The 23,597-nt window shown below is 57.3% G+C and overlaps 3 protein-coding genes across 5 annotated transcripts; 2 read left to right on the top strand and 1 right to left on the bottom strand.

The window, feature by feature from the left end:
* The first annotated feature begins 205 nt into the window (after nucleotides 1-205).
* POLR2J (RNA polymerase II subunit J) lies at nucleotides 206-5,735 on the top strand. The gene is made up of 5 exons (XM_017533505.2): nucleotides 206-256; nucleotides 356-441; nucleotides 3,096-3,185; nucleotides 4,748-4,922; nucleotides 5,519-5,735. The coding sequence occupies exons 2-5, from the start codon at nucleotides 389-391 to the stop codon at nucleotides 5,552-5,554; spliced, it is 354 nt and encodes a 117-aa protein (XP_017388994.1). The 5' UTR covers nucleotides 206-256; nucleotides 356-388; the 3' UTR covers nucleotides 5,555-5,735.
* Nucleotides 5,736-5,880: 145 nt separating this feature from the next.
* On the bottom strand, nucleotides 5,881-13,449 carry LRWD1 (leucine rich repeats and WD repeat domain containing 1). Of its 2 annotated transcripts, none has more exons than XM_017533503.2 (15): nucleotides 13,177-13,449; nucleotides 12,310-12,544; nucleotides 12,093-12,209; nucleotides 11,044-11,184; nucleotides 10,698-10,802; nucleotides 10,397-10,459; nucleotides 10,140-10,254; nucleotides 9,568-9,668; nucleotides 9,178-9,385; nucleotides 8,633-8,705; nucleotides 8,399-8,539; nucleotides 6,841-6,932; nucleotides 6,544-6,699; nucleotides 6,340-6,452; nucleotides 5,881-6,242 (listed from the first exon to the last, which is right to left on the bottom strand). In XM_017533503.2, the coding sequence occupies exons 1-15, from the start codon at nucleotides 13,254-13,256 to the stop codon at nucleotides 6,102-6,104; spliced, it is 1,881 nt and encodes a 626-aa protein (XP_017388992.1). In that variant the 5' UTR covers nucleotides 13,257-13,449; the 3' UTR covers nucleotides 5,881-6,101. The 2 variants fall into 2 exon arrangements, with proteins under 2 accessions (XP_017388992.1, XP_017388991.1); XM_017533502.2 differs by having other exon boundaries at nucleotides 5,990-6,242; nucleotides 10,334-10,459.
* A 7-nt stretch (nucleotides 13,450-13,456) lies between these two features.
* ALKBH4 (alkB homolog 4, lysine demethylase) lies at nucleotides 13,457-22,540 on the top strand. Of its 2 annotated transcripts, none has more exons than XM_017533504.2 (3): nucleotides 13,457-13,644; nucleotides 18,470-18,667; nucleotides 20,807-22,540. In XM_017533504.2, the coding sequence occupies exons 1-3, from the start codon at nucleotides 13,501-13,503 to the stop codon at nucleotides 21,392-21,394; spliced, it is 930 nt and encodes a 309-aa protein (XP_017388993.1). In that variant the 5' UTR covers nucleotides 13,457-13,500; the 3' UTR covers nucleotides 21,395-22,540. The 2 variants fall into 2 exon arrangements, with proteins under 2 accessions (XP_017388993.1, XP_037596202.1); XM_037740274.1 differs by lacking the exon at nucleotides 13,457-13,644 and adding an exon at nucleotides 13,668-14,248 and having other exon boundaries at nucleotides 20,807-22,278.
* Nucleotides 22,541-23,597: the final 1,057 nt, after the last annotated feature.

A 23,597-nucleotide genomic window follows, 5' to 3' on the forward strand; every position in this document is an offset into this window, starting at 1 on the left:
TGGGGATGGAAGTTGGGGGGGGAGGGGCCTCCAGACTGACGCAGGCGCAGAGGTACTGGCCTCGCTCGGGCTTTTCTCGCTCCTGCGCAAGATCCTCCAACCCGACAGGGGGCGATGAGCTGGTCCCTACGCGGGTTTGCCCCGCCAGAGTAAACCGGAAGAAGCCTCTTACTAGGGCTCCGGAGGCGGAGGCGGCGGAGGCGGCGGAGGCGGCGGCGGCGGACGCTTGGGGTCTGGACGCGGCAGTGGCGGCGGCGGACGCTTGCGGTCTGGACGCGGCAGTGGCGGCGGCGGACGCTTGGGGTCTGGACGCGGCAGTGGCGGCGGCGGACGCTTGGGGTCTGGACGCGGCAGTGGCGGCGGCGGCGTCGGCGTCAGCGGCAGGAGTATGAACGCCCCTCCAGCCTTCGAGTCGTTCTTGCTCTTCGAAGGCGAGAAGAAGTAAGTGACGCCAGCTGAGAGGGGCCGAGGTTTGCTGGGCTGCGACTGTCGCATTCTGGGGTGTCTCTTGCCCATGTCTTGCTCCGGGAGGGAAGCAGCTTTTGCTTGATAGTCCGCACGGCCTGTGTCGGCCAAATTTAAGCCAGTTCCGCGAGGCAATGGCGAGTGTGTCCATTTGGCAGATGAGGACACTGAGGCTCGGAGGAGCAAGTTGCCCCAGACACGGAGGAAGTGGCGGGGCTTGTATTCGAACCCAGTGTCTGGCTCTCCATAGCCCTCTTCCTCTGGGACGTGGCAGCCTCCTCTCTCGTCTCCCACCTGCCACCTCCATCCTCTGTCTCCTTAGAGATCTGCCAACGGCCTGTGTAAAAGCCGCAGTGGCTTCTTGCTGCCTGCAGGTTGAAGGAGTCCCGGGGACAGACAGCTTGGGCTTGGCCCCTGGGTCCCCCACTTAGCGACTGTATCTGTACGAGTGTCTTGATCTGTTGGAGGCCATGTTTCCTTTTCTGGTAAATGGATTTATTACTGTTCTTTTTATTTATTTTTTTTTTTTAAGCGGAGTTTTGCTCTTGTTGCCCAGGCTGGAGTGCAATGGCGCGATCTCGGCTCACTGCAACCTCCGCCTCCCAGGTGCAAGCAATTCTCCTGCCTCAGTTTCCTGAGTAGCTGGAATTACAGGCATGCGCCACCACGCCCGGCTAATTTCTTATTTTTGGTAGAGACGGGGTTTCCGTATGTTAGTCTGTCTGGTTTCGAACTCCCAGTCTCAGCTGATGCTCCTGCCTCGGCCTCCCAGAGAGCAGGGATTACAGGCGTGAGTGACGGCCTCCGGTCTATCACTGTTCTTAAACATGGGATTTGGCCAGGTGCGCTGGCTCACGCTTTTAATCCCAGCACTTTGGGAGGCTCGGGTGGAGGGATCGCTTGAGCACAGGAGTTCCAGGCTCCAGTGAGCTATGATCGCATCACTGCACTCCAGCCTGGGTGACAGAGATCTTGTCTCAAAAAGAATTGGATGAGGTAATTTGTGTCAAGCACTTGCTCCAAAACTCAGCACTGGGAAACCACTGGCTCTTACTGTTCCCAGGTTGGCGTGCAGAGGTCTTGGTCTGGCTCTTGACAGCCACTTTGGCCTCCTTTTTTGGACAGTCTCACTCCATCACCCAGGCTGGAGTGCAATGGTGTGATCTCACTGCAACCTCCACCTCCACGTCCCAGGTTCAAGTGATCTTCCTGCCTCAGCCTCCTGAGTAGCTGGGATTACAGGCATGCGCCATCACACCCAGCTAATTTTGTATTTTTAGTAGAGACCGGGTTTCTCCATGTTGGTCAGGCTGGTCTCAAACTCCCAACCTCAGGTGATCTGCCCCTCTCTGCCTCCCAAAGTGCTGGGATTACAGGTGTGAGCCACTGCGCCTGGCTTGGCCTCATTTTAGAGCAGACTGTCAGCTGGGGACCATTTGGCTCCACAAGGGGCATTTGGCAATAATTGGGGACATTTATGGTTGTCAAAGGGGGTTATGACTGGAATCTACTGGATAGAGGTCAGGGATGCTGCTGCTGTCCTGCAAGATAGCACCCCACAGGAAAGAATCATGCAGCCTATAATGTCTATGGTGTCAACATGGAGAAACTACCTTAGAAAAAAGGAGCAGTCAGGCACGGTGGCTCACACCTGTAATCACGGCACTTTGGGAGGCCCAGGCGGTTGGATCATGAGGGCAGGAGTTCAAGACCAGCCTGGCCAACATGGTGAAACCCCGTCTCTGCCAAAAATGCAAAAAAAAAATAGCCGAGGATGATGGCACACACCTGTAACCCCAGCTGCTCGGGAGGCTGAGGCAGAATAACTTGAACTGGGGAGGCGGAGGTTGTAGTGAGCCTAGATTGTGCCACTGCACTCCAGCCTGGGCAACAGAGCAAGACTCCATCTCAAAAGAAAAAAAGGAGCCGGCTTAGGCATGGTGGCATGCGCCTGTGGTCCCAGCTACTCAGGAGGCTAAGGCTGGAGGCTGCAGTGAGCTGTGATCACACCACCGCACTCCAGCCTGGGCAGCAGGAGGGATCACTTGGGGCGAGGAGTTCAAGACCACCCAGGATGACAAAGCAAAACCTCATCTCTTCCAAAAGAAAAGAGGGAGAGGACAGACAAAAGGAGGAACTCAGAGAAGGGACAAGGTTCTATAGACCTGGGGTGGCAGGGGGCAGGGGATCCGGTTGGAGAGGTCTTTATGGGATGAAGAGATTGAGAAAGGTCTTCAGGAGGAGGCAGAGCTTTTCATTTTTATTTTTTTGAGACAGTCTTGCTCTGTTGCCCAGGCTGGAGTGCAGTGGCGCAATCTCGGCTCACTTCAGCCTTCACCTCCCAGGTTCAAGTGATTCTCCTGCCTCAGCCTCCCAAGTCGCTGAGAACATAGGCATGGGCCACCACACCCGGTTTTGGGGTTTTTTTTTTTAGTAGAGACACAGTTTCACCATGTTGGCCAGGCTGGTCTGGAACTCCCGACTTCAGGTCATCCGTCCACCTCAGCCTCCCAAAGTGTGGGGATTACAGAGATGAACCACTGCACCTGGCCGGAAGGAGGCAGGGTTTAGACTTGGGGCTGGAAGAGGGGAGCCCCTGTCCCTCATATGTGGCCTCTGCGTCTTCCTAGGATCACCATTAACAAGGACACCAAGGTACCCAATGCCTGTTTGTTCACCATCAACAAAGAAGACCACACACTGGGAAACATCATTAAATCGTAAGTTTCCCGTCAAAGGCTCTCAGGGGCTATATTTAATGGGCGCCTCTGGGCAAAACAGAAGTTTTAAGATTTTCCTCCATCTCTCTGAGCTACAAGAAGTCCTTCTGGGGGCTTGCTCTGGGCATTTTATAATGGTGGTACCTTTTTATCAAAATGACACTGACCTTCATGTCCTCACATAAGCTACACTTCTGTAGGGGCTTATTCTGTAGACGAACGTGTGCATTTACTTTTTTTTTTTTTTTGACAGAGTTTTCGCTCTTGTTGTCCAGGCTAGAGTGCAGTGGCGCAATTTTGGCTCACTGCAACTTCTACCTCCCAGGTTCAAGCGATTCTTCTGCTGGGACTGGCCACCATGCCCTGCTAATTTTTGTGTTTTTAGTGGAGGCGGGGTTTCACTGTGTTGGCCAGGCTGGTCTTGAACTCCTGACCTAAGGTGATCCACCTGCCTTGGCTTCCTAAAGTGCTGGGATTACAGGCATGAGCCACGCGCCTGGCCTTCCATTCACTGTTAAGTGCACGTTCTGTAAGTGAATGAGAGCAGGTGCCAGCAGAGTAGGCCTGTGTGTTGATGGGCTGAGGGGCACTGAGAAGCAGTCAAGATTAGCTCCTCCAATGCCACCCCTATTTGTGACCTCAGTGCCCCCAGCACTCATAAGATATATGTGGCAGAGATTAGAACTTCTGTTTAACAAGAGAAAGAGGTAGGGGAGTTCTGTGGCTGTCCCGTGCCAGATAGGTGCCCGGCCTTGGTTAATGGGGTGTTCCTTTACACCACTAAAGTCCTAGCTAGATGGTTTGTCCGGAATGTGACTGCCACTTCGGCCCAGAGACTTATTTCACTGTAGGCTTGGCTCTTCCCTCTGGTGCCATCAGTGAAGCCAGGCTTTTTCACAGGCTGTGAGCAGGGTGTGCCCAGGCACAGGGATGGAGGACTCCTCCCCGGAGTCCAGCCAGGGCAGCCCCTGTGCTCTCCTCCAGCCCAGTGTTGCCACCTGTGCACGGGTGCCCCTCGTGGTGCTCACACCACCCTGAGCTGCTCAAGAGGAGATCCCTGCATGCCCAGGGCACAGCACACGATGCTGTCCAGAGGACAGACTTCCATTCCACTCGCTGCTCAGAGCCTGGGTCCTCCTCTCCTTGCTGCCTTTATTTGCTGTGGGATGTTCTTTTTGGGTCCCATTTATTGAACACTGGCTGGACATTGACTGCCTGGGAGATCTCTTTGCCAGCCCTGTGGTTCTTTGTGGGAAGAGGTTGCTGGAGTGTGTTTCCTGCTCAGGTCCTTCAACCTTAGGGATGCAGGGAGGGGGTGTGTATATGGCTTCTCCCCTTCAACTTCATGGATGCAGGGTGTGTCAGAGCTGGGGGTGGGGTGTCCCCATATGATGTATCTTCCTGAAAGCATTGCTTTCCTTGAAGACTCTTGGGGGGGAAAAAAAAACTGGGGGGAATATTTGGCTAGAAAGCCTGTTCTTTCACTCTGAGCTGGCTTCTGCCCGGCCTGAGCCCAGAGGGCACAAGGCTAGACTCTCACACTGTCTGTTCCCGGACTGCAGACAATTGCTAAAGGACCCGCAGGTGCTCTTTGCTGGCTACAAAGTCCCCCACCCCTTGGAGCACAAGATCATCATCCGAGTGCAGACCACGCCAGACTACAGCCCTCAGGAGGCCTTCACCAACGCCATCACTGACCTCATCAGCGAGCTGTCCCTGCTGGAGGAGCGCTTCCGGGTAAGGGCAGGGCCTGGAGGGCAGGGCGGGCTGGATGCTGGGCCCCTGTGCCAAGCTGGTGACAGCCCTGGGCTGTTTCTTTGGAGAGGCGGTGCTGGTGGAAGAGCAGGGACGACTTTGCAGGCTCCAGGCCTGTGGCTCCTGTCTGCCCCGTCGGACTTCCATAGTGCTGCAAGGTTCCTCCTGCTGTGGGCTGGATCAGAGCCAGGGACCTGCTATCATTTGGGGCTGTTCTTCTGAGTCCCTTGTCTGTGGTTGGCAAGGCCTGGTCCTTCCAGACCTCTTTCCGGGAGGCAGCTCACCCCAGGGTAGGGCCACACCTGTTAGCAGGGCACCTGGGAGTCGAGGGGAAAGAGCCACAGCTTGGGGGATTTTCCGTGGGCGTCGTCTGCTCACCAGGAAGCCTCTGTGGTGCCTGAGTCCCGCTGGGGCTGCTGCAGAGAACGGCCGGGACCGGGCTGGGCCAGCTGGGAGGGCCGTCGGCTGCCCCACTGTCCTGGGGCGTGTGGCCCATGGCTGCCCTCCAGGAAGGGCCTGGCCAGGGGATGCTGGGCTTGTGTTTCCAGCCCAGTCTCCACCTTCTTCCTCTCTCCCAGGTGGCCATCAAAGACAAGCAGGAAGGAATTGAGTAGTGGGCCGGAAGGGGCTCTGCTCAGCCTGTGAGCCTGGTTCCTACCTGCGCCTGACCCTCCACCGAGAACGGCCGGTCCCAGCCATGGCCCACCTTGCGGCCCCCCCTCACCCTGACACCAACGTGTCCTGTACAGATTCTCTTTTATATTTCTAATAAAATATGGCAGGACAAGACCTGGATGTGGACTTCAGCAGCGGCAACTTCACAAGCACACTGTCGGGCTTGATGCAGGTAGATGACCTGTTTCAGGGGCCTCCGGTTGGTAGGGACGCATTCATTCTGGACCAAAGCTCAGGAGCTGCCGGGGAGGCAGTGCTGAGCCGGGGGAAGCGTGCAAACCCATGAGCTCCCATGGCTCTCTGCTCTAGAAGCCTCAGCTGCTGGGCCAGCCTGTCAATCAAAGTAGGAACACCTTTCCACAGGCTTCTCGACCAGAGTTTAATAAAAATACTCAGATTGATAGGGACACCACCCCCCCACCCCCTATCACCCCAGAGCTGAATAAGTTAGTTAGCTGTGTCCCTGGTCCTTTGCGACGCGTGAGGCTATGGCCTCCCCCAGATGGCTACGATGTTGGAGTCTGTCAGGGCAGTGAGGTAGGTGAAGGAGGCATTGGCCACCACCGTGTTCACCATGGTCTTGGTCACCGCCTGGCCAAGGGCCCAGGGCTGGGGCCACTTCAGGATCTGGTGGGGAGAGAGGAGGGCTGGGCTCCTGCTGCCCAAAGGCAGGGCCCCTGACCCCTTGCCAGCCCGAGCCCAGGTGGAATGAGCCGGGAGGTACCTGTGTGGGGGCCTGCGGGGCCGCCGGCAGCGGGGGCGGCTGCTTCAGGATGTTGCTGACATCGTAGAGCCACACGTTGCCCTCTTCATCCCCGCAGAGCACGATCCCCTTATCTGCCAGGACAGAGGTGGAGCCTGAGTCGGGGCAGAGCTCCCAGAGGCCCTGCGGGGATGGGGCGGGCACACAGGCGGAGGGCAGACTCACCAGGACAGGTGCTGAGTGAGAAGTAGGCCAGCTCGGTGGGCGACCACTGCAGCCGCGCCAGGACCACCACCGCCACCGTGGACTGGCTGCCCCGGCCACCCCATGTCTGCCTCCAGCTCCAAAGGCAGATGGTGCCCTGGCCGCTGCCCTTGGAGGCTGTTGGGGAGAATCAAGAACTGTGCAGGGCAGCCCCTCCCAGACAGCTGCTCCCACTGGAGACCCTCAGAAGCCCAGCCAGAGACAAGCGACCCATCTTCGTGCCCAGAGGCCAGGCTGTCCCAGGCTGGGCTCACTCACCCACGACGTCCTCATTCACAAATGCCAGCCCATCCACTCTCCGTCCAGAAGCCTCGGAGCCCTCGGAGAAGACGAATTCTACTTCACACACCCTGTGGGCAGCAGGAGACACTGGTCAGCCACTCCCTGCAGATACAGAGAGCTGCCCACTCGCCTGGGCACCTGCTGGGGGCCCTGTGTGAAGGCTGCACAGAAGTTGCTACTAAAGAGACGTTCTTGGACCCAGGATGGTTCAGTTTGCCCTGGCAGGGGGAGCCAGCACCTGAGTGTCCCGAGTCACAGTAGTGGCCCAGAGGCTTGAGGGGTAGCTCTTCCAGAACGGGGCTAGGCAAGGTGGTCAGAAAAGGCTCTGGAGCGAGCCAGTGCCTCTGGGACCAAGTGTGAGATGAGCAGGGGCCTGGCCCTCCCGGCAGCCAAGGAGGGCAGGTGTTTCCAGGCCACGGCCCAGGGGGCTGTCGGGGGCCTCTGCTCTGACTCTACTGGGGAGGACAGGCGCGGTGGCTCACACCTGTAATCCCAGCACTCTGGGAGGCTGAGGCAGGCGGATCACGAGGTCAGGAGTTCGAGACCAGCCTGGCCAACAGAGCAAAACCCCATCTCTACTAAAATTATAAAAATATAGCCGAGCTTAGTGGCGGGTGCCTGTAATCCCAGCTACCTGAGAGGCTGGGGCAAGAGAATCACTTGAACCCTGGAGGCAGAGGTTGCAGTGAGCTGAGATTGTCACCGAACTCCAGCCTGGACAACAGAGACTCTGTCTCAAAAAATAAAAATAAATAAAAATCCAACTCTCACTGTGGCTGAGGAAGGCCACCTCGCCCTGGGCTGGGTCCACCCAGCTGTGGCCACAGGACCAGCCGGCTCCCCCACCACTGACCTTTGCACGTAGCATTTCCTCCCTCCACCTGCTGACTGCCTCGCCGGGCTCCCAGGGAGGAAAGCGGAGCCCCAGAACCTATTCATCCGCCGCTGGTCCCTTCGGCAGAGTACCCTGAGGCCCCCACGCTGGTATCCATTACTTTTTTCCCCTCTCCTTCGGAATTGGCATCACATGGTGGGGTTTTGATTGGCCACCTTTGCTTAGCGTCTGTAGGCTGGGGGCCCCAAGAGGACAGGGACCTAATGCCCAGCCCTGTCCTGGAGGCCTTCCAGGTGGGACAGTGAGTCACAAAGCCTCAACATGGCACTCCAGAGCCTGCCGCCTGCCCTCCACTAGCCATCAGCCCCCTTTACAGATGAGGACATTACACTAGCACAGAGGACCATCACACTAATGAGTGGCAGGAGTGGGCCGGGTCACGTGGGCACAGCACAGTGCTGAAGTCCCAGGTGAAAGGTGATCATGGCCCAGTCCCACAGCTGAATACAGGGTGAGGACGGGGTTGCAGAGTCCTTTCCTCCAGAGCCTGGCAGGGAGGTGAGACAGGCCAGCTCTGGGAAGAGGCCTCTGAAAACCCTTACGGTTGCCCAGGTGTGCCTGGGCTGCTGTGAGCCCACCTGGGTTGACAGCACACTGTGCAGAGGCCTGGCTTCTAAGGCACCCCCTGCCCAGCCTCACCTCCTCTTCTGGGGCTGGTCCAGCCGCACGTCCCAGCAGCAGCAGCCACCCTCACAGCCGGCCAGCAGGCGGGCATCCGGGCAGGAGGCGACGGGACAGAGGCGCAGGGGGATGGAGGTGGTGTCCAGCGTGAGCAGCTGGCTGCCGGTGGGCAAGGGGGAGCAGAGTCAGCCCTGGACTGAGGTGTCCCTGCCCCAGCAGCCAGCCCCTCCCCAGCCTCGCTGGAAGCATCACCTGGCCTGGAATTCATAGTCCTGGTTGGGCATCCCGATGTCCCAGAGGATGATCCGCTTGTCATAAGAGGCCGCTGAGGAGGGGGTGGGGCAGGGGAGAGGTGGCCCTGAGGTGGCACTGCTCCCTCCTGCCGGCTGCGTCCCAGGCTGAGCCCAAGGTCCCAAGGCCAGCCCCTCCGAGGCAGGGAGGGCAGGCCGAGGCTAGGAGACAGGAACACTCCTGGGCTGGGCAATCCCTGTCTCTCCGCTCTAACCTGATGCTGTGGCTCCAGCGGCCACCACCCATGGCTCACCCCTCCCCCTTGCCAGGGGCATCCCCCCCAGGTCACTGACAGGACAGAGTGGCCCAGACTGCTGAAAAACTCCAAGGCCACAGAGCAGTCTGTGGATAAAGCCAAGACTGGAAGCGACAGGGCTTCCTACCAAAGCTAGGGGCGGACTGGTGCAAAACCCAAGCTCCCGGCCATCCCTGGGAGGGCGGAGGGGCCACTGGGGCAGCAGGACAGGGGTGCTGGGCAGCCCCAGGGGTGAAGGGGAGGGTCTTACTGAAGAGGTGGGTCTCGTGGGCAGGGCTGAAGCACAGGGTGGCGATGGCCTTCTTGTGGGCCCGGATGACCCCGCAGCAGAAGCCGGCACGCACGTGCAGCAGCCGGACCAGGCCCCGCAGGCCCGCAGCTGCCAGCACGCTCCAGCGCTTCTTGTGGCCGGCCTGTGTGACCACCATCAGGGCGGTCCAGGCCACAGAGAAGAACTCCTGGGCGGGGGTTAGAAGGAAGAGGTCACCGGGGCAGAGCGATTGGCGTAACACACAGGCGAGCCCGGGCCTGGGGGAGGGAACCCCAGCATGAAAGAAAAAGGCCATTCGGGGCAGGGGCTGAGGCTGCCCCCGTCCCACGCTGCTCTTCAGGAGTCAGCAGGAACATGGTCCGCACTCACCTCACCAGACGACTTGTACTTGTGGAGCACGATGCCCGTCTGGCAGTCAATCACGCACACGGCCTCCCCGCCGCACGTGGCCACAGTCTGGGATGTGGCCCCTGAGTGCCCAGTTTTGGGAGGTCAGGTGAGTGGAGGCATTTCCTATCTAGATCCTCCCTGCAGCCCGCTCCTCCCAGCCTTGATGGTGCCTTTTTTTTGTTTTTTGTCTTTTGTGAGACAGAGTCTTGCTCTGTTCCCCAGGCTGGAGTGCAGTGGTGCAGTCTTGGCTCACTGCAACCTCCATCTTCCAGGTTCAAGTGATTCTCCTGCCTCAGACTCCCAAGTTGCTGGGACTACAGACACATGCCACCACGCTTGGCTAATTTTTGTATTTTTAGTTGGCCAGGATGGTCTCGATCTCTTGACCTCGTGATCCGCCCGCCTTGGCCTCCCAAAGTGCTGGGATTACAAGCATGAACTACGGAGCCCAGCGTTGGTGCCTTTAAAGCTCTTGTCTCCTGACCTCCGACCCATCCAGGCGGCCCTGTTTCCAGCGCCCTTGCCCCACCCACCCACCCGCCACCACGTACCCTCCTCGAAGGCTGGCTCAAAGGCGCAGGCCCACAGCTGCGTCTCGAGGTCCCGAGGGCTGTTGTTTTTGCTGTGGCACTGCAGGAAGTGCAGGGGCTCCAGCTTCATCAGAGGCTGTGGGAGAGGGAGGTCACAGCTGCTTTAGCCCCGCTCACCTGCCACCTGCTCCCTGCTCCCTGCTCCCTCAGCTCACCTGGCCGTCATCAGAGCCCGCCACGGGGCCGCCCTCCACCTGGGCCAACGGGGAGGCACATACCCGCTTGCTGGGAGAGAGGCTGAGTGGGACATCATCCGGCCTTTTCAAGGCCACCAGTCTGGCCTGTGGAGGGGGGCCTTGTGACCATGGGCCCATCGCCTGGGGCTTCCTTCCTCCCCATCACAGGCTGGGTCCCACCTCACTGTGGGTACAGGAAGCCCAGGCTGGCCCAGGGTCACCGAGGGAGCAAGCCAGGGCGTGGGGTGCTTCCTGGGCCAACTCCCAGGACACCTTTGTCTCCCGCAACTTCTCTAGGCACGAGAGGCCGGGCTGGCCTCAGAGCCCTGGGAGCCACACTCACCCTGGGCTTGTGGGCAGCTCCGGCTTCTGGGGGCTTCTCTGGGCTGTCAGCCTCGTGTACCTGTGTCCTACTGGAGGCCACCAGCTCCTCAGAGATCATCCGCACCTGGGTGGGGCCAGGCCATCAGGAAGCTGGGCACAGTCCCGGGTGCCCCCAGCCCTGCCAACTCGTGGTTGGGGAAGCCTGTGCTTCAGAGCTGGAGAAGGAACTAACTCTCCAGCCAACAGGGCTGCCCACCCTGACTCACCCCACTCCCACAGCCCCTCAGCCCTTCCTGGCCAGGGACCTCCAGGCAGCTAAGGATCCGAGAGCCAGCGACTCCCTGCACGTCGGGACGGGGACGTACCCGCCACTGGGTGAACTCGCTGAGGGACTCGGGCCCATAGCGGACATCCCTGACGGCCGACTTCACAAAGTCCGCCTGGGTCTTCTCAGCCTCCTCTTCAGGGCCCAGTGTGGCCGTGAACTTCTCCCAGTGAGCTGTGACCTGGTGCAAGAGGGTCCAGATCCAGGGCCAGCCCACCCCAGCACCCCCCACCCTGTCCTTTATCTCATAACACCTCAATCCCGCCACCTGCTGGAAGCCTCCAGGAACCACAGCCTTACAAACAACACAACACATCACAAACAGCACAGCCCAGGTGCCTGCAGTCCCAGCCACTGGGAGGCTGAGGAGAAAGCATCTTTGAGGCCAGGAGTTGGAGCCTGGGCTACATAGCAAGATTCCACCTCTACAAAAAATTTAAAAATGATCCAGATGTGGTGGCACACACCTAAAGCCCCAGCTATTCGGAAGGCTAGGGCGGGAGGATTGCTTGAGCCCAGGAGTTGGAGGTTGCAGTGAGCTGTGATCACACCACTGCACTTCAACCTGGGCAGCAGAGCAAGACTCTGTCTCTAAAAAAAAGAAAAGGAGAGTAAAAAGAAACATCCCAGAAAAAGCTACTTAGAAGAGTCAGGCCGGGTGTGATGGCTCACACCTGTAATCCCAGAACTTTGGGAAGCCGAGGTGGGCAGATCACCTAAGGTCAGGCATTTGAGACCAGCCTGGCCAATATGGTGAAAACCTGTTTCTACTAAAAGGACAAAAAATTTAGCTGGGTGTGGTGGCAGGTGTTTGTAATCCCAGTTACTCAGGAGGCTGAGGCAGGAGAATCGCTTGAACCTGGGAGGCAGAGGCTGCAGTGAGCCGAGATCACGCCACTGCACTCCAGCCTGGGAAATGGAGTAAGACTCCATATCCAAAAAAAAAAAAGTAGCACATCAGGCTATGGGCTGTTGGGGCAAAGAGCCCTTACCAGTCATCGTCTTCAACATCCTCCTGATGTCCAGCCCTATCACTTTCTCAATGCCCCTACAGCTCCCAAGCACACAATAATCCTCCTAACCCCTTACCCTGCTGGTCAGCTCCCGGTTCAGGTTCTCCACCTGAGAGTAAGTTGACGACGCATCCTTGCCGTTGACTTTACGGAGCTTGGGCAGGAGAAAGGAGATTTTCAGGTTGTCATTGACCTGGGGGAGAGGGAGTGCAGGGCAGTGACTCAGGGGATGCTAAGCCTGAGCCCCACACAGTTCTGGCCCCGGTATGAGGCTAGCAGGTGGCCCCGCTTACCGTCAGAAAGGGGTTGCCTTCCAGGCTGAGTTCCTCGAGTTTGGGGAACTGGCACAAGGCAGTGACATCCCCCAGCTGGTTGTTGGCGCAGCGGAGGACACGCAGGTGGGACAGGCCCAGGTTGTCCGGCAGCGCTTCCAGCCGGTTGTTGGACAGGTCCAGCTCCTGCAGCTGTGTCAGGCGGCACAGGAGCTTGGGGTCCAGGTGCTCGGAAAGCAGCTCCAACCCTGACAGGCTGGAAGTGAGGGCAGACCAGGAAGGCTGAGGAGGCGGGCAAGCCTTGCACCCCCACACCAACCTGCCCCGGCTACCTCCGAAGGCTTCTTCACCTGACATTTCTTGCACAAATGCAGCCGCCCCGCCCACCCTCTGTTACTTTATTTTTTAGAGACTGGGGTCTCACTCTGGCGCCCAGGCGCGATCATAGCTCACTGCTGCCTCCAACTCCTGGGCTGAGTGATCCTCCCGCCTCAACCTACCGAGTAGCTGGGACTACAGGAGCGCGCCACTACTCCCGGCTCCCAACCGATTAAAAAACGAAAAAACCTGCAACTAATTTAGGACTGGGGGCAATCTAGCTTCCTCTAGGATGCTCTTCCTGATCCTTCGGAGGCTCCTCTGTGCTTCCCAGACTCTCTAATGCCAGCAGCAGGCTGTGCCCCTAATTGCCCGCGCTCCCTTCAGGGGACGAGGGCCCCCGGGGCTCCCGGCTAGCGGGCGGGGCCGCGATCTCCCAACAAGAAGACATTTGGCGCCACTCTGACGAACCCAGAGGGCGGTAACGGGGACAGGCGGGCCGTGGGGGAGGGTCCCCGCTCTTCTCCCCAACCGCCCCGCGGACACAACCTCGCCCCCTGCCCGGCTTACTCCAGGCTCCGGATCTTCCCCAGTCGGTCGCTCTTGGGGCGCCCGCGCTGCATTAGCAGCCGCGCCGAGAGGGGGCCCATGGCGAGGAGGTGCGGCCCGCGCTGACCCAGTCTGCGGCCCCGGCGTCCGGAGTCACCCTGCGTCTCCTGGAGCCCGGTACTGGCGTCCGCTGCAACGGAGCCCAGGAGGTGGCGCCGCACGAGCCCGTGGGCGGTAACGACCGGAAGGAAGCGGAGCCTGGGCCTCGTGCCCCCGCCCTGCGGGGACTACAACTCCCAGCGGCCGCAGCGGCCGCGCCTGCGCACTGGCCACCCGGACGGAGCCATGGCGGCGGCGGCGGCAGCGGCGGCTGCGGCTGCAGCCGAGGTCCCCGAGGTCCTTCGGGAATGCGGTTGCAAGGGCATCCGGACCTGTCTTATCTGCGAGCGGCAGCGCGGCGAAGATCCGCCCTGGCAGCTGCCCCCAGCGGTAAGGGGTGGGTGAGGAGCCGCGCCCACAAACGTCGTTCTGCATCTGGGGAAACTGAGGCCCAGCTTGGCCGTGACACGGGCCGGGATCAAAGCCTGTGAGCGACCCTTGCGGTAGGGGCGATGCGGGGTGAGGAGATGAAGGCTTTCAGGAGCGGGCTTGGGAGCGGGGAAGGGGCTGGGAGGTGGGTGAGTCCGACCACAGCTCACCTCGGGGACTCTGCGGGGATCTGCCCGCAAACATCGACGTAGCTTCTCGGATCTGGCGTTGAGAGCTTCACGGGCCCGCGGGGAGACGACACGGAAAGGGTCCAGGGTGCTGAATGCCAGGCCAACGATGCCTGAAGGCCGTGGGCTGCGATGGGCTAGGAGGCAGTGAATTCCAGTTAACTAATGAAAAAGAACACAAGGATCGCTCCAGCCCAGGAATTGGAGGCTACAGTGAGCTATGATCGAGCCACCGCACTTCACCCTGGGCGACAGAGCGAGACCCTTTCTCAAAAAAAGAAAATAAATAATAATTTTTTTAAAAACTCAGCTTCTTTGGATTGGCATCGAAGGATTGTGGTTGGTTGCAAGGGCGAGGTGGAGTGGTGATGCTTCAGGTGAGACAGATGAGGTTGGGGGGTCTGACCACAGATAGTCCCCCGTGTGTTGGCTGAGCAGGCTGGACTTGTCCCAAAAGCCATGGAGAGCTCTTGGAGGGTTTTAAAGGAGTGATGAGGTCAAATGTGAATTTTAGAAAGATCCTGGGAAGGGAAGGGGTAGATATGAAGATGTGGAGGCTGGGAAGCCTGTGAAGAAACTGCTCCAGCGTCTATGGTGAAAGTGCCCAGGGTCCTGTGGAAACACTATGGGATGCCTCATGAATTAAACAGAATTACCCCAATCCACAGTCCTACTTCTGGGTGTACATCCAAAGGAACTAAAAGCAGGGTCTGGAAGAGAGATGTTCACACCCACGTTTATAGCAGCATTATTCACGATAGCCAAAACATGGAAGGAGCTCAAGTATCTATCAACAGATGAATTGGTGACCGGGTGCTGTGGGTCACACCTGTAATCCCAGCACTTTGGGAGGTTGAGGCGGGCAGATCATGAGGTCAGGAGTTCAAGACCAGCCTGGCCAACATGGTGAAACCCCGTCACTACTGAAAATACAAAAATTAGCCAGGTATGGTGGCAGGTACCTGTAATCCCAGATACTCGGGATGGTGGGGCAGGAGAATCGCTTGAACCTGGGAGGCAGAGGTTGCAGTGAGCCGAGATGGCGCCATTGCACTCCAACCTGGGCAACAAGAGCAAAACTCCATCTCAAAAAGAAAAAAATTAGCCAGGCATGGTGGTGTGTGTTTCTAGTGCCAGTTACTTGGGAGGCTGAGGTGGGAGGATTGCCTGAGCCCAGGAGGTCAAGGCTCCAGTGAGGTGTGATCACGCCACTGCACTCCAGCCTGAGAGCAAGACTCTTCCTCAGAAAAAAGAAAAAAATTGCAGAAAATCAGATCCATGCCAGTGGCCATGGGTGTGGAGTCACAAGGCATTGTGGAGGTTACACCTTCGCAACCTGACGGCTGTGAAATAAGGAGAGTGAGAATCTCAGGGCTGGAGCCGTTCCTGATGGGCTTTCCAGCCCCCGCCCCTTCATATCTGCCCCTCCCCCTCGGGATCTTTCTAAAATTCACATTTGACCTCATCACTCCTTTAAAACCCTTCAAGAGCGCTCCATCGCCTTTGGGACAAGTCCAGCCTGCTCAGCCGACACATGAGGGACTCCCAGTTTTAATGTGTCCCATGGGAGGGCCCCAGGAGCAGGAGGAGATAATGCCTACCTCAGGAGGTGTCTGAACTGGAGTCAGAGGCTGGAAGTAAAGGGTTAGAAGGGGCCAGGGTCCCTGGACAGAAGAATAGAGGACAGCAGCCCACAGTGAGTGGCAGCCCAGTGTATATGGAGCCTGGAGATGGGAGAGGAAGAGGAGACAGGCCACAGAGCCCAGAGCTGAGTTCTGGTGGCCTCCAGGGTCCTCACTGGGTGACTCTGGCCAGAACCTCCGCACATCTACACCTCCTGCCCTCAATAGTTATGGTACCTTCCTCTTGGAAATGAAGCTAGATAATCCATGTAAAATGTTTAGTGCCATGGATGCAAATACTGGCTATTTCATTAGATAAATTCTTTTTTAAAAATGCATTATTGGCTGGGCGTGATGGCTCCTGCCTGTAATCCCAGCACTTTGGAAGGCCGAGGCAGGTGGATCAACTGAGGTCGAGAGTTCAAGACCAGCCTGGCCCACATAGTGAAACCCTGTCTCTACTAAAAATAGAAAATTAGCCAAGTGTGGTGGTGGGTGCCTGTAATCCCAGCTACTCGGGAGGCTGAGGCAGGAGAATTGCTTGAACCCAGGAGACGGAGGTTGCGGTGAGCCAAGACTGCACCACTGTACTCCAGCCTGGGGTGACAAGAGCAAGACTGTCTCAAAAAATATATATATATTATTATTATTTTCAAGATGGAGTCTCACTCTGTTGTCCAGGCTGGTGTTCACTAGTGCAATCCCAGCTCACTGCAACCTCCACCTCCCAGGCTCAAGCGATTCTCCTGCCTCAGCCTCCTGTGTAGCTGGAACCCCTATAGAAGCACACTGCCGCTGGGCACGGTGGCTCACACCTGTAATCCTAGCACTTTGGGAGGCCGAGGTGGGTGGATCACCTGAGGTTGGGAGTTCAAGACCAGCCTGGCCATCATGGTGAAACCCCATCTTTAAAAAAAAAGAAAGAAGTGCACTGCCATACCAGGCTAACTATTTTGTATTTTGGTAGAGACAGGGTTTTGCCATGTTGGCCAGGCTGGTCTCGAACTCTTGTGTTCAAGTAATCCGTCTGCCTCAGCCTCCAAAAGAACTGAGATTACAGGTGTGAGACACCACACCTGGCCAGAACTTTTTTTTTTTTAATTGAGATACGATCTTGCTATGTTGCTGAGGCTGGTCTTAAGTGACCCTCCCGGCTTGGCCTCCCAAAGTGCTGGGATTACAGGCGTGAGCCACTGTGCCTGACCATTAACTAACTCTTTTTAATGAAGAGAGGTGGAGAGGAAGGGGTAGCAGAAGCCAAGGAAGAGATTTAAGAAGTAGTCATTGGCAGCATGACTCGGGGTCACAGTCAAGCTGGCTGCAGAGCAGGCAGAGAAGAGACAGTTGAGAGAGGTGGACGCCCCAGGAGAGTTGGGGGTAGGAGGATGCAGGTACAGGAATGGGGGTGACAGGAGAGGAGGAGGAGCTGTGGCTTGGGAGGAGACAAGGCCAGGAGCAGTTTCTAGACTTTTTTTTCTTTTTTTTGAGACAGAATCTCCCGTTGTTGCACACACCGGAGTGCAGTGGCGAAGTCTCGGCTCACTGCAACCTCTGCCTCCCAGGTTCAAGGGATTCTCCTGCCTCAGCCTCCCAAGTAGCTGGGATTACAGGCATGCACCACCACGCCTGGCTAATTTTTGTATTTTTGGTAGAGAAGGCGTTTTGCCACGTTGGCCAGGCTGGTCTCGAACTCCTGACCTCAGGTGATCCATCCACCTCGGCCTCCCAAAGTGCTGGGATTACAGGCGTGACCCACCGCGCCCAGCCTGGTTTCTAGACTTCCTTTAGCATAGGGGAGACCAGAGAGTACCACTAGGCCTCGGGAATGGTGGCAGGGCAGAGAGGGACATGGGGTGGGAGTTGAGTGACAGCCCAGGGTGTGAGGATTGAGGCATGATGCTGGGCCTGGAAAGGTGCCTTGAGAACAAGAGTGAAGAGGAGGGAGTCTGGGGTGCCAAGGAACTCTGTGAATACTCAGCTCTGTGGGGAAGGACGTTGCCCTCCTGGGTGAGCCTCAGACTTATGATAGGCACGGGCCAGCCCCTGGGACACCAGGGTGGCGTCAGCAAAGACCTAAAGAGATTAGGGTGCACACACGCAGCCTAGGAGACAGGAGTGCAGGAGGTGCTGTGCAGCCTGGGGCTAGTTCCTAAACGTCGCTGAACTCCTTTGTAAAGAGGAGAAGGAAAGACGCATTGTACCAGCCCTTCTCTTTCACAGGCAAGGAAAGTGAGAAAGGAAACCAATCAAATTCATGTGAGCTCAAGAGGGCTTCGGGCCTTCCCTGGTCAGCCTGGGGCAGACACTGCCTGCACCTCCCCCTAGACTCCAGCTGCCTTCCACGGTGGCCTGGCGGGAGGAATGAGCCCTCAGAGTCTCTTGAGGCCACACAAGTGCCAGGGGCTGCCACGGCTCCAGGACGCATCTTTTTTTTTTTTTTTTCCGAGACAGGGTCTTGCTCTGTTGTCCAGGCTGGAGTGCAGTAGCACGACCATGGCTCACTCACTGCAGCCTCAACCTCCTGGGCTCAAATGATCCTCCCACCTCAGCCTCCTGCGTAGCTGAAATGACAAATGTGCTCTGCCACGCCCGGCTAATTTTTATTTAAACTTTTTTTTTTTTTTGAGATGGAGTCTTGCCCTGTCACCCAGGCTGGAGTGCAGTGGCGCAATCTCGGCTCAATGCAACCTCCGCCTCCCAGGTTCAAGCAATTCTCCAGCCTCAGCCTCCCAAGTAGCTAGGATTACAGGCCCCTACCACCATGCCCGGCTAATTTTTGTATTTTTAGTAGAAACGGGGTTTCACCATGTTGGCCAGTCTTGTCTTGAACTCCTGACCTCAGGTGATCCGCCCGCCTCAGCCTCCCAAAGTGCTGGGATTACAGGCGTGAGCCACCGCTCCCGGCCTGTTTTAACTTTTTGTAGGGACAGGGTCCCGCTGTGTTGCCCAGTCTGTGGACCTGTTTTTCTTTTGCAGAAAACACACCGTTTCGTTTACTGCTCTGACACCGGCTGGGCTGTGGGCTCGGAGGAATCTGACTTTGAGGGCTGGGCCTTCCCCTTCCCAGGAGTGATGCTGATCGAGGACTTTATGACTCAGGAGGAAGAAGCAGAGCTGGTGCGGCTCATGGACTGTGACCCCTGGAAGCTCTCCCAGTCTGGACGGAGGAAGCAGGTAGGCTGGCCCTGAGCTCATGGGGAGGGCTGGGCTGCATCAGGGGGACCGCCCCACTGCTGGGGCCCTCCTCCTCTGCAGCCACACCCCACGAACCTCCAAGGTTGGTAGTGGGCGAGTTCCCCAGACCTTGAGGCTGTGCGCATCCAGACTCGCTGCAGGACGTGTGTCCAGTGGGCAGAAGTGCGCCCGGGCACCCCGTCTCGTGGGATGCGCTGCTGGGCTCTATGCCCTCTCTGCAGCTGACTTGGTACTGAGGGCATGGGAAAGTTCTGGTGGGGCACCCCATTCTCCCAAGCTACAGGTGCTCCCACCTCTGATTCTCGACATCAGTATCTTGTCTCCTCACCCGAATTCCCACCTTCCCCGCCGCGGCCCATCCTTCTCACCCCAGCTCACTCCTTTCCCACCTGTGGCCCAGCCTCCTCACTTCCCCTCACCTCTGTCCCTCTGTCCCCAGCCTCCATGTGTGGCCACTGGGACAGTCAGTCACATCCCTGGGTGCCCCTCACCCTTCATTGTTTTGTTTGAGGTGGAATCTTGCTCTGTCGCCCAGACTGGCGAGATCTCGGCTCACTGCAACCTCCGTCTCTTGGGTTCAAACAATTCTTCTGCCTCAGCCTCCCCAGTAGCTGGGACTACAGGCACCTCCCACCACGCCTGGCCTTTTTTTGTATTTTTAGTAGAGACAGGTTTTACCATATTGGCCATGCTGGTCTTGAACTCCTGACCTCAGGTGATCCACCCACCTTGGCATCCCAAAGTGCTGAGATTACAGGCCTGAGCCACCGCACCAGGCCTTTTTTTTTTTTTTTTTTTTTTTTTTTTTTGACACAGAGTCTTGCTCTGCCGCCCGAGCTGGAGTGCAGTAGTGTGACCTGAGCTCACTGCAACCTCCCGGGTTCAAGCCATTCTCATGGCTCAGGCTCCCAAATAGCTGGGATTACAGGTGCCCACCACCACACCCGGCTAATTTTTGTATTATTAGTGGATACGGGGTTTCACCATGCTGACCAGGCTGGGCTTGAACTCCTGACCTCAAGTGATCTGCCCACCTCGGCCTCTCAAAGTGCTGGGATTACAGGCGTGATCCACCACACCTGGGCCCATTACCTTTGTGACATTACGTTGGATGTCTGTACATTTCATTTCTTCATTCATCTGTTGACGGACACCGGCGTTTCCATTTCTCGGCTGTTGTGATAGTAATGCTGTTGTGAACATTTGTGTACAGGTTTTTTTTTTTTTTTTTTTTTTTCATTTCTCTCGATTAAATGTCCAAGAGTGCAATTGCTGTGGTGCAGGTTAATTGTATGTTTAGTTTGTTAAAGTGTTTACTAGGATGAACTCAAACTCAGGTCAGTTTTTGTTTATTTTGAGATGTCTCACTCCGTCACCCAGGCTGTGCAGTGGTGCGATCTCGGCTCTCTGCAGCCCTGACCTCCCAGGCTCTGGCTGTCCTCCTGCCTCAGCCTTGAGTAGCGGGGACTAAGGCATGTGCCACCAAGCCCAGCTATTTGTTGTTACTATTTTGAGACAGAGTGTCTCCTTCTGTCTCCCAAGCTGGAGTGCAGTGGTGCAGTCTTCTCTCACTGCAGCCTCCACCTCCCGAGCTCTAACTATCCTCTCACCTCAGCCTCCTAAGTAGCTGAGACTAAATCCTGTGCCACTACATCTGTGTAAATGGTTGTGGTTTTTTTTTTTTTTTTTTCTAAATGAGAGATGGAGTTTTGCTATGTTGCCCAGGTTGGTCTCAAACTCCTGGGCTCAAATGTACCACCTGCCTGGGCCTCCCAAAGTTCTGGGATTACAGGCATGAGCCACCATGCCCAGACTAATTTTAAAATTTCTTGCAGAGAGGAGGTCTCACTTTGTTGCTCAGGCTGGTCTCGAACTCCTGGCCTCAAATGATCCTTCCGTCTCGGCCTCCCAAAGCACTGGGATTACAGGCGTGCACCACCACGCCAGGCCATTTGCTATTACTTCTGCCTCCTTGGGTCCGCGGCCTCCTGCTTCATGTCCATGAAGTAGGGACTTTTGCTTGCCTGGGTCACTGCGATTGAATTCTTCGAACCTAGTGTGCCGTAGACATCTCCGTAAACGCAGACACCTCACGTCCTTTCTGTCTTCATCCTTCAGGACTATGGCCCCAAAGTCAACTTTCGGAAACAGAAGCTAAAGACCGAGGGCTTCTGCGGCCTCCCCAGCTTCAGCCGGGAGGTGGTGCGGAGGATGGGCCTCTATCCGGGGCTGGAGGGCTTCCGGCCAGTCGAGCAGTGCAACCTGGACTACAGCCCCGAGCGCGGCTCGGCCATCGACCCGCACCTGGACGACGCGTGGCTGTGGGGGGAGCGGCTGGTCAGCCTCAACCTCCTGTCCCCCACCGTGCTGTCCATGTGTCGGGAGGCACCCGGGAGCCTGCTCCTCTGCTCCGCCCCCTCAGCCGCCCCGGAGGCCTTGGTCGACAGCGTGATAGCGCCCAGCCGCTCGGTGCTGTGCCAGGAGGTGGAGGTGGCCGTCCCCTTGCCCCGCCGCTCCCTGCTGGTGCTCAAGGGGGCCGCGCGGCACCAGTGGAAGCATGCCATCCACCGCAGACACATCGAGGCCCGCCGCGTCTGCGTCACTTTCCGGGAGCTGTCGGCCGAGTTCGGCCCCGGAGGGAGGCAGCAAGAGCTGGGTCAGGAACTCCTGCGGATCGCCCTCTCCTTCCAGGGCAGACCCGTGTGAGCTGCCTCTCTGGCTCCAGACCTGACTGATCCTGGGATTGAAGCCGGGAGCCCAGAACAGGGCCTTCTGCAATTTACGGGGTGGCGGGAGAAGACGGCTGACCCCTGGTGTTGTGAGCAGCGTGAGTCCTGTCCCGGGAGCGGATTTTGATGGGAAGGCACCTCGGGACAGCCCCTTCCACCTGGACTGTGGCCAGGCTGCTTTTGGTTATCTAGTTTATCACAGTCAAGGGGACATGGGATAGTTTGAGCTTAAAAAATATTGGGGACCGCGCGCAGTGGCTCACGCCTGTAATCGCAGCACTCTGGGAGGCCGACGTGGGCGGATCTCTTGACACCAGAGTTCGTGACCAGCCTGCCCAACATGGCGAAAACCTGTCTCTACAAAAAAAATACGAAACTTAGCCAGGTGTGGTGACTTGCACCTGTAATCCCAGCTACTCGGGAGGCTGAGGTTGGAGAACTGCTGAACCCTGGAGGCGGAGGTTACAGAGAGCGGAGATCACACCACTGCACTTCAGCCTGGCGCACAGAGCAAGACTGTTTAAAAAAAAAAAGGGGGGGGGGCGGGGGGAGAACATTTTAAATGATTTTCTCCTTTATGATGCATCTCTTCTCATGGGGTTTCCCGGTATCTCACCGCCCAGTCCCTTCGATTGTGGAATGTGTTGGGTTGGAGAACAGCTGGTTGCAGATTTGAAGTTTAGACTAAAGAGCTGGTAACAAACAGCTTCAGAGTCAGGCTTGGCCTGAGTCTTGCTTGACAACCCCCCACCGCCCTGCCTAGGGGTTTGGGGATGTGAGGAGGTCAAGGAAATCTGAGCGCCTCCCCCAGCCCCATAATGCTGTTAAGAAGTAGGAAAAATTAAAGCTCCCGGCCAGGCACAGTGGCTCACGCCTGTAATTCCAGCACTTTGGGGGGCTGAGGTGGGAGGATCACTTGAGACCAGCCTGAGCAACATAGTGAGACCCCGTCTCAACAAAAAATAAAAACATTAGCTAGGTGTGGCGGCCTGTAGTCCTAGCTGCTCTAGACGCTGAGTTTAGAGTTTTAGCCCACGAGGTCAAGGCTGCAGTGAGCTCATGATCATCCCACTGTACTCGGCAACAGAGCAAGACTCTGTCTCTAAAATAAATAAAAAGAGAAAAGCTTCTCACCTTCTAGGACACCAAGAGGCTGTTCCCTTGTGATGGGGCTGTGTGTGTGGTGGGGGCTTACCTGGATCAGGTGGCTGCTCTGCTGTCCCTGTGGCCAGGTGAGGGGCAGGCTGAGGGGTGGCCTGGATTCGCATGGCCAGCCTTCCCTCCCACCACTATGGGACAAATGCTCATTTCCCTGCCACCTGCTGGGAACTAAATCCAGGGAACAGGAAAGGTTCGGGGCCAGCACTGCTCTTTACAGTCATCCCCAGAACCCTCTGGAAGCTGTAAGGCTCGGAGCTGTGCACCGTCTGTAAAGGAGCATCCTGCCAGGGGCGGTGGCTCACTCCTGTAATCCCAGCACTTTGGGAGGCTGAGGTGGGTGGATCACAAGGTCAGGAGTTCCAGACCAGCCTGGCCAAGACTGTGAAACCTGTTTATACTAAAAATACAAAATTAGCCAGTTGTGGTGGCACATGGCTGTAATCCCAGCTACTCAGGAGGCTGAGGCAGGAGAATCACTTGAACCCTGAAGGCAGAGGTTGCAGTGAGCCGAGATCATACCACTGTGCTCAAGCCTGGGCGACAGTGAGACGTGAGACTCCATCTGGGAAAAAAAAAAAAAAAAAAAAAAAAAAGCATCTCAGCCGCTGGGCCCCATGGAGGGCTGAAGAACCCAGCACAGACCCAGGGGAGAGGCTGCTAGGTTTCTAGCTGCTGCGAGAGCCCAGCCGCCGGGTGTGTGGGAGTGGCTCCCAGGCCACCTTGCCTTCAGCTTCCTGGTCGGCTCACTTGGAGCAAGAGCATGGAGGCTGGCTTCCTCCCGGTGTCCCAGACCCCGAGTCATGCCTCACTTTGAATCCAGATACGAGTCGGGCTGGAGCTCCAGCTGATCCTCACTGCACTGGAGCAGATAAGCCAGCCCGTGGTCCACTCTCAACGGGGCCAGTGCAGGGTCTCTGTCCCTGACTGGCTGGGCTGGCTCCTGCAGGAGGCTCCAGCAATGCAGGGCTCCATGGGGAGGGACATCCGGAGAACAAGGCACAGAGACTTTGAGGGGAGAG

This window comes from Cebus imitator, unplaced genomic scaffold, assembly GCF_001604975.1.
Source record: "Cebus imitator isolate Cc_AM_T3 unplaced genomic scaffold, Cebus_imitator-1.0 Scaffold82, whole genome shotgun sequence".
Lineage (NCBI taxonomy): Eukaryota > Metazoa > Chordata > Mammalia > Primates > Cebidae > Cebus > Cebus imitator.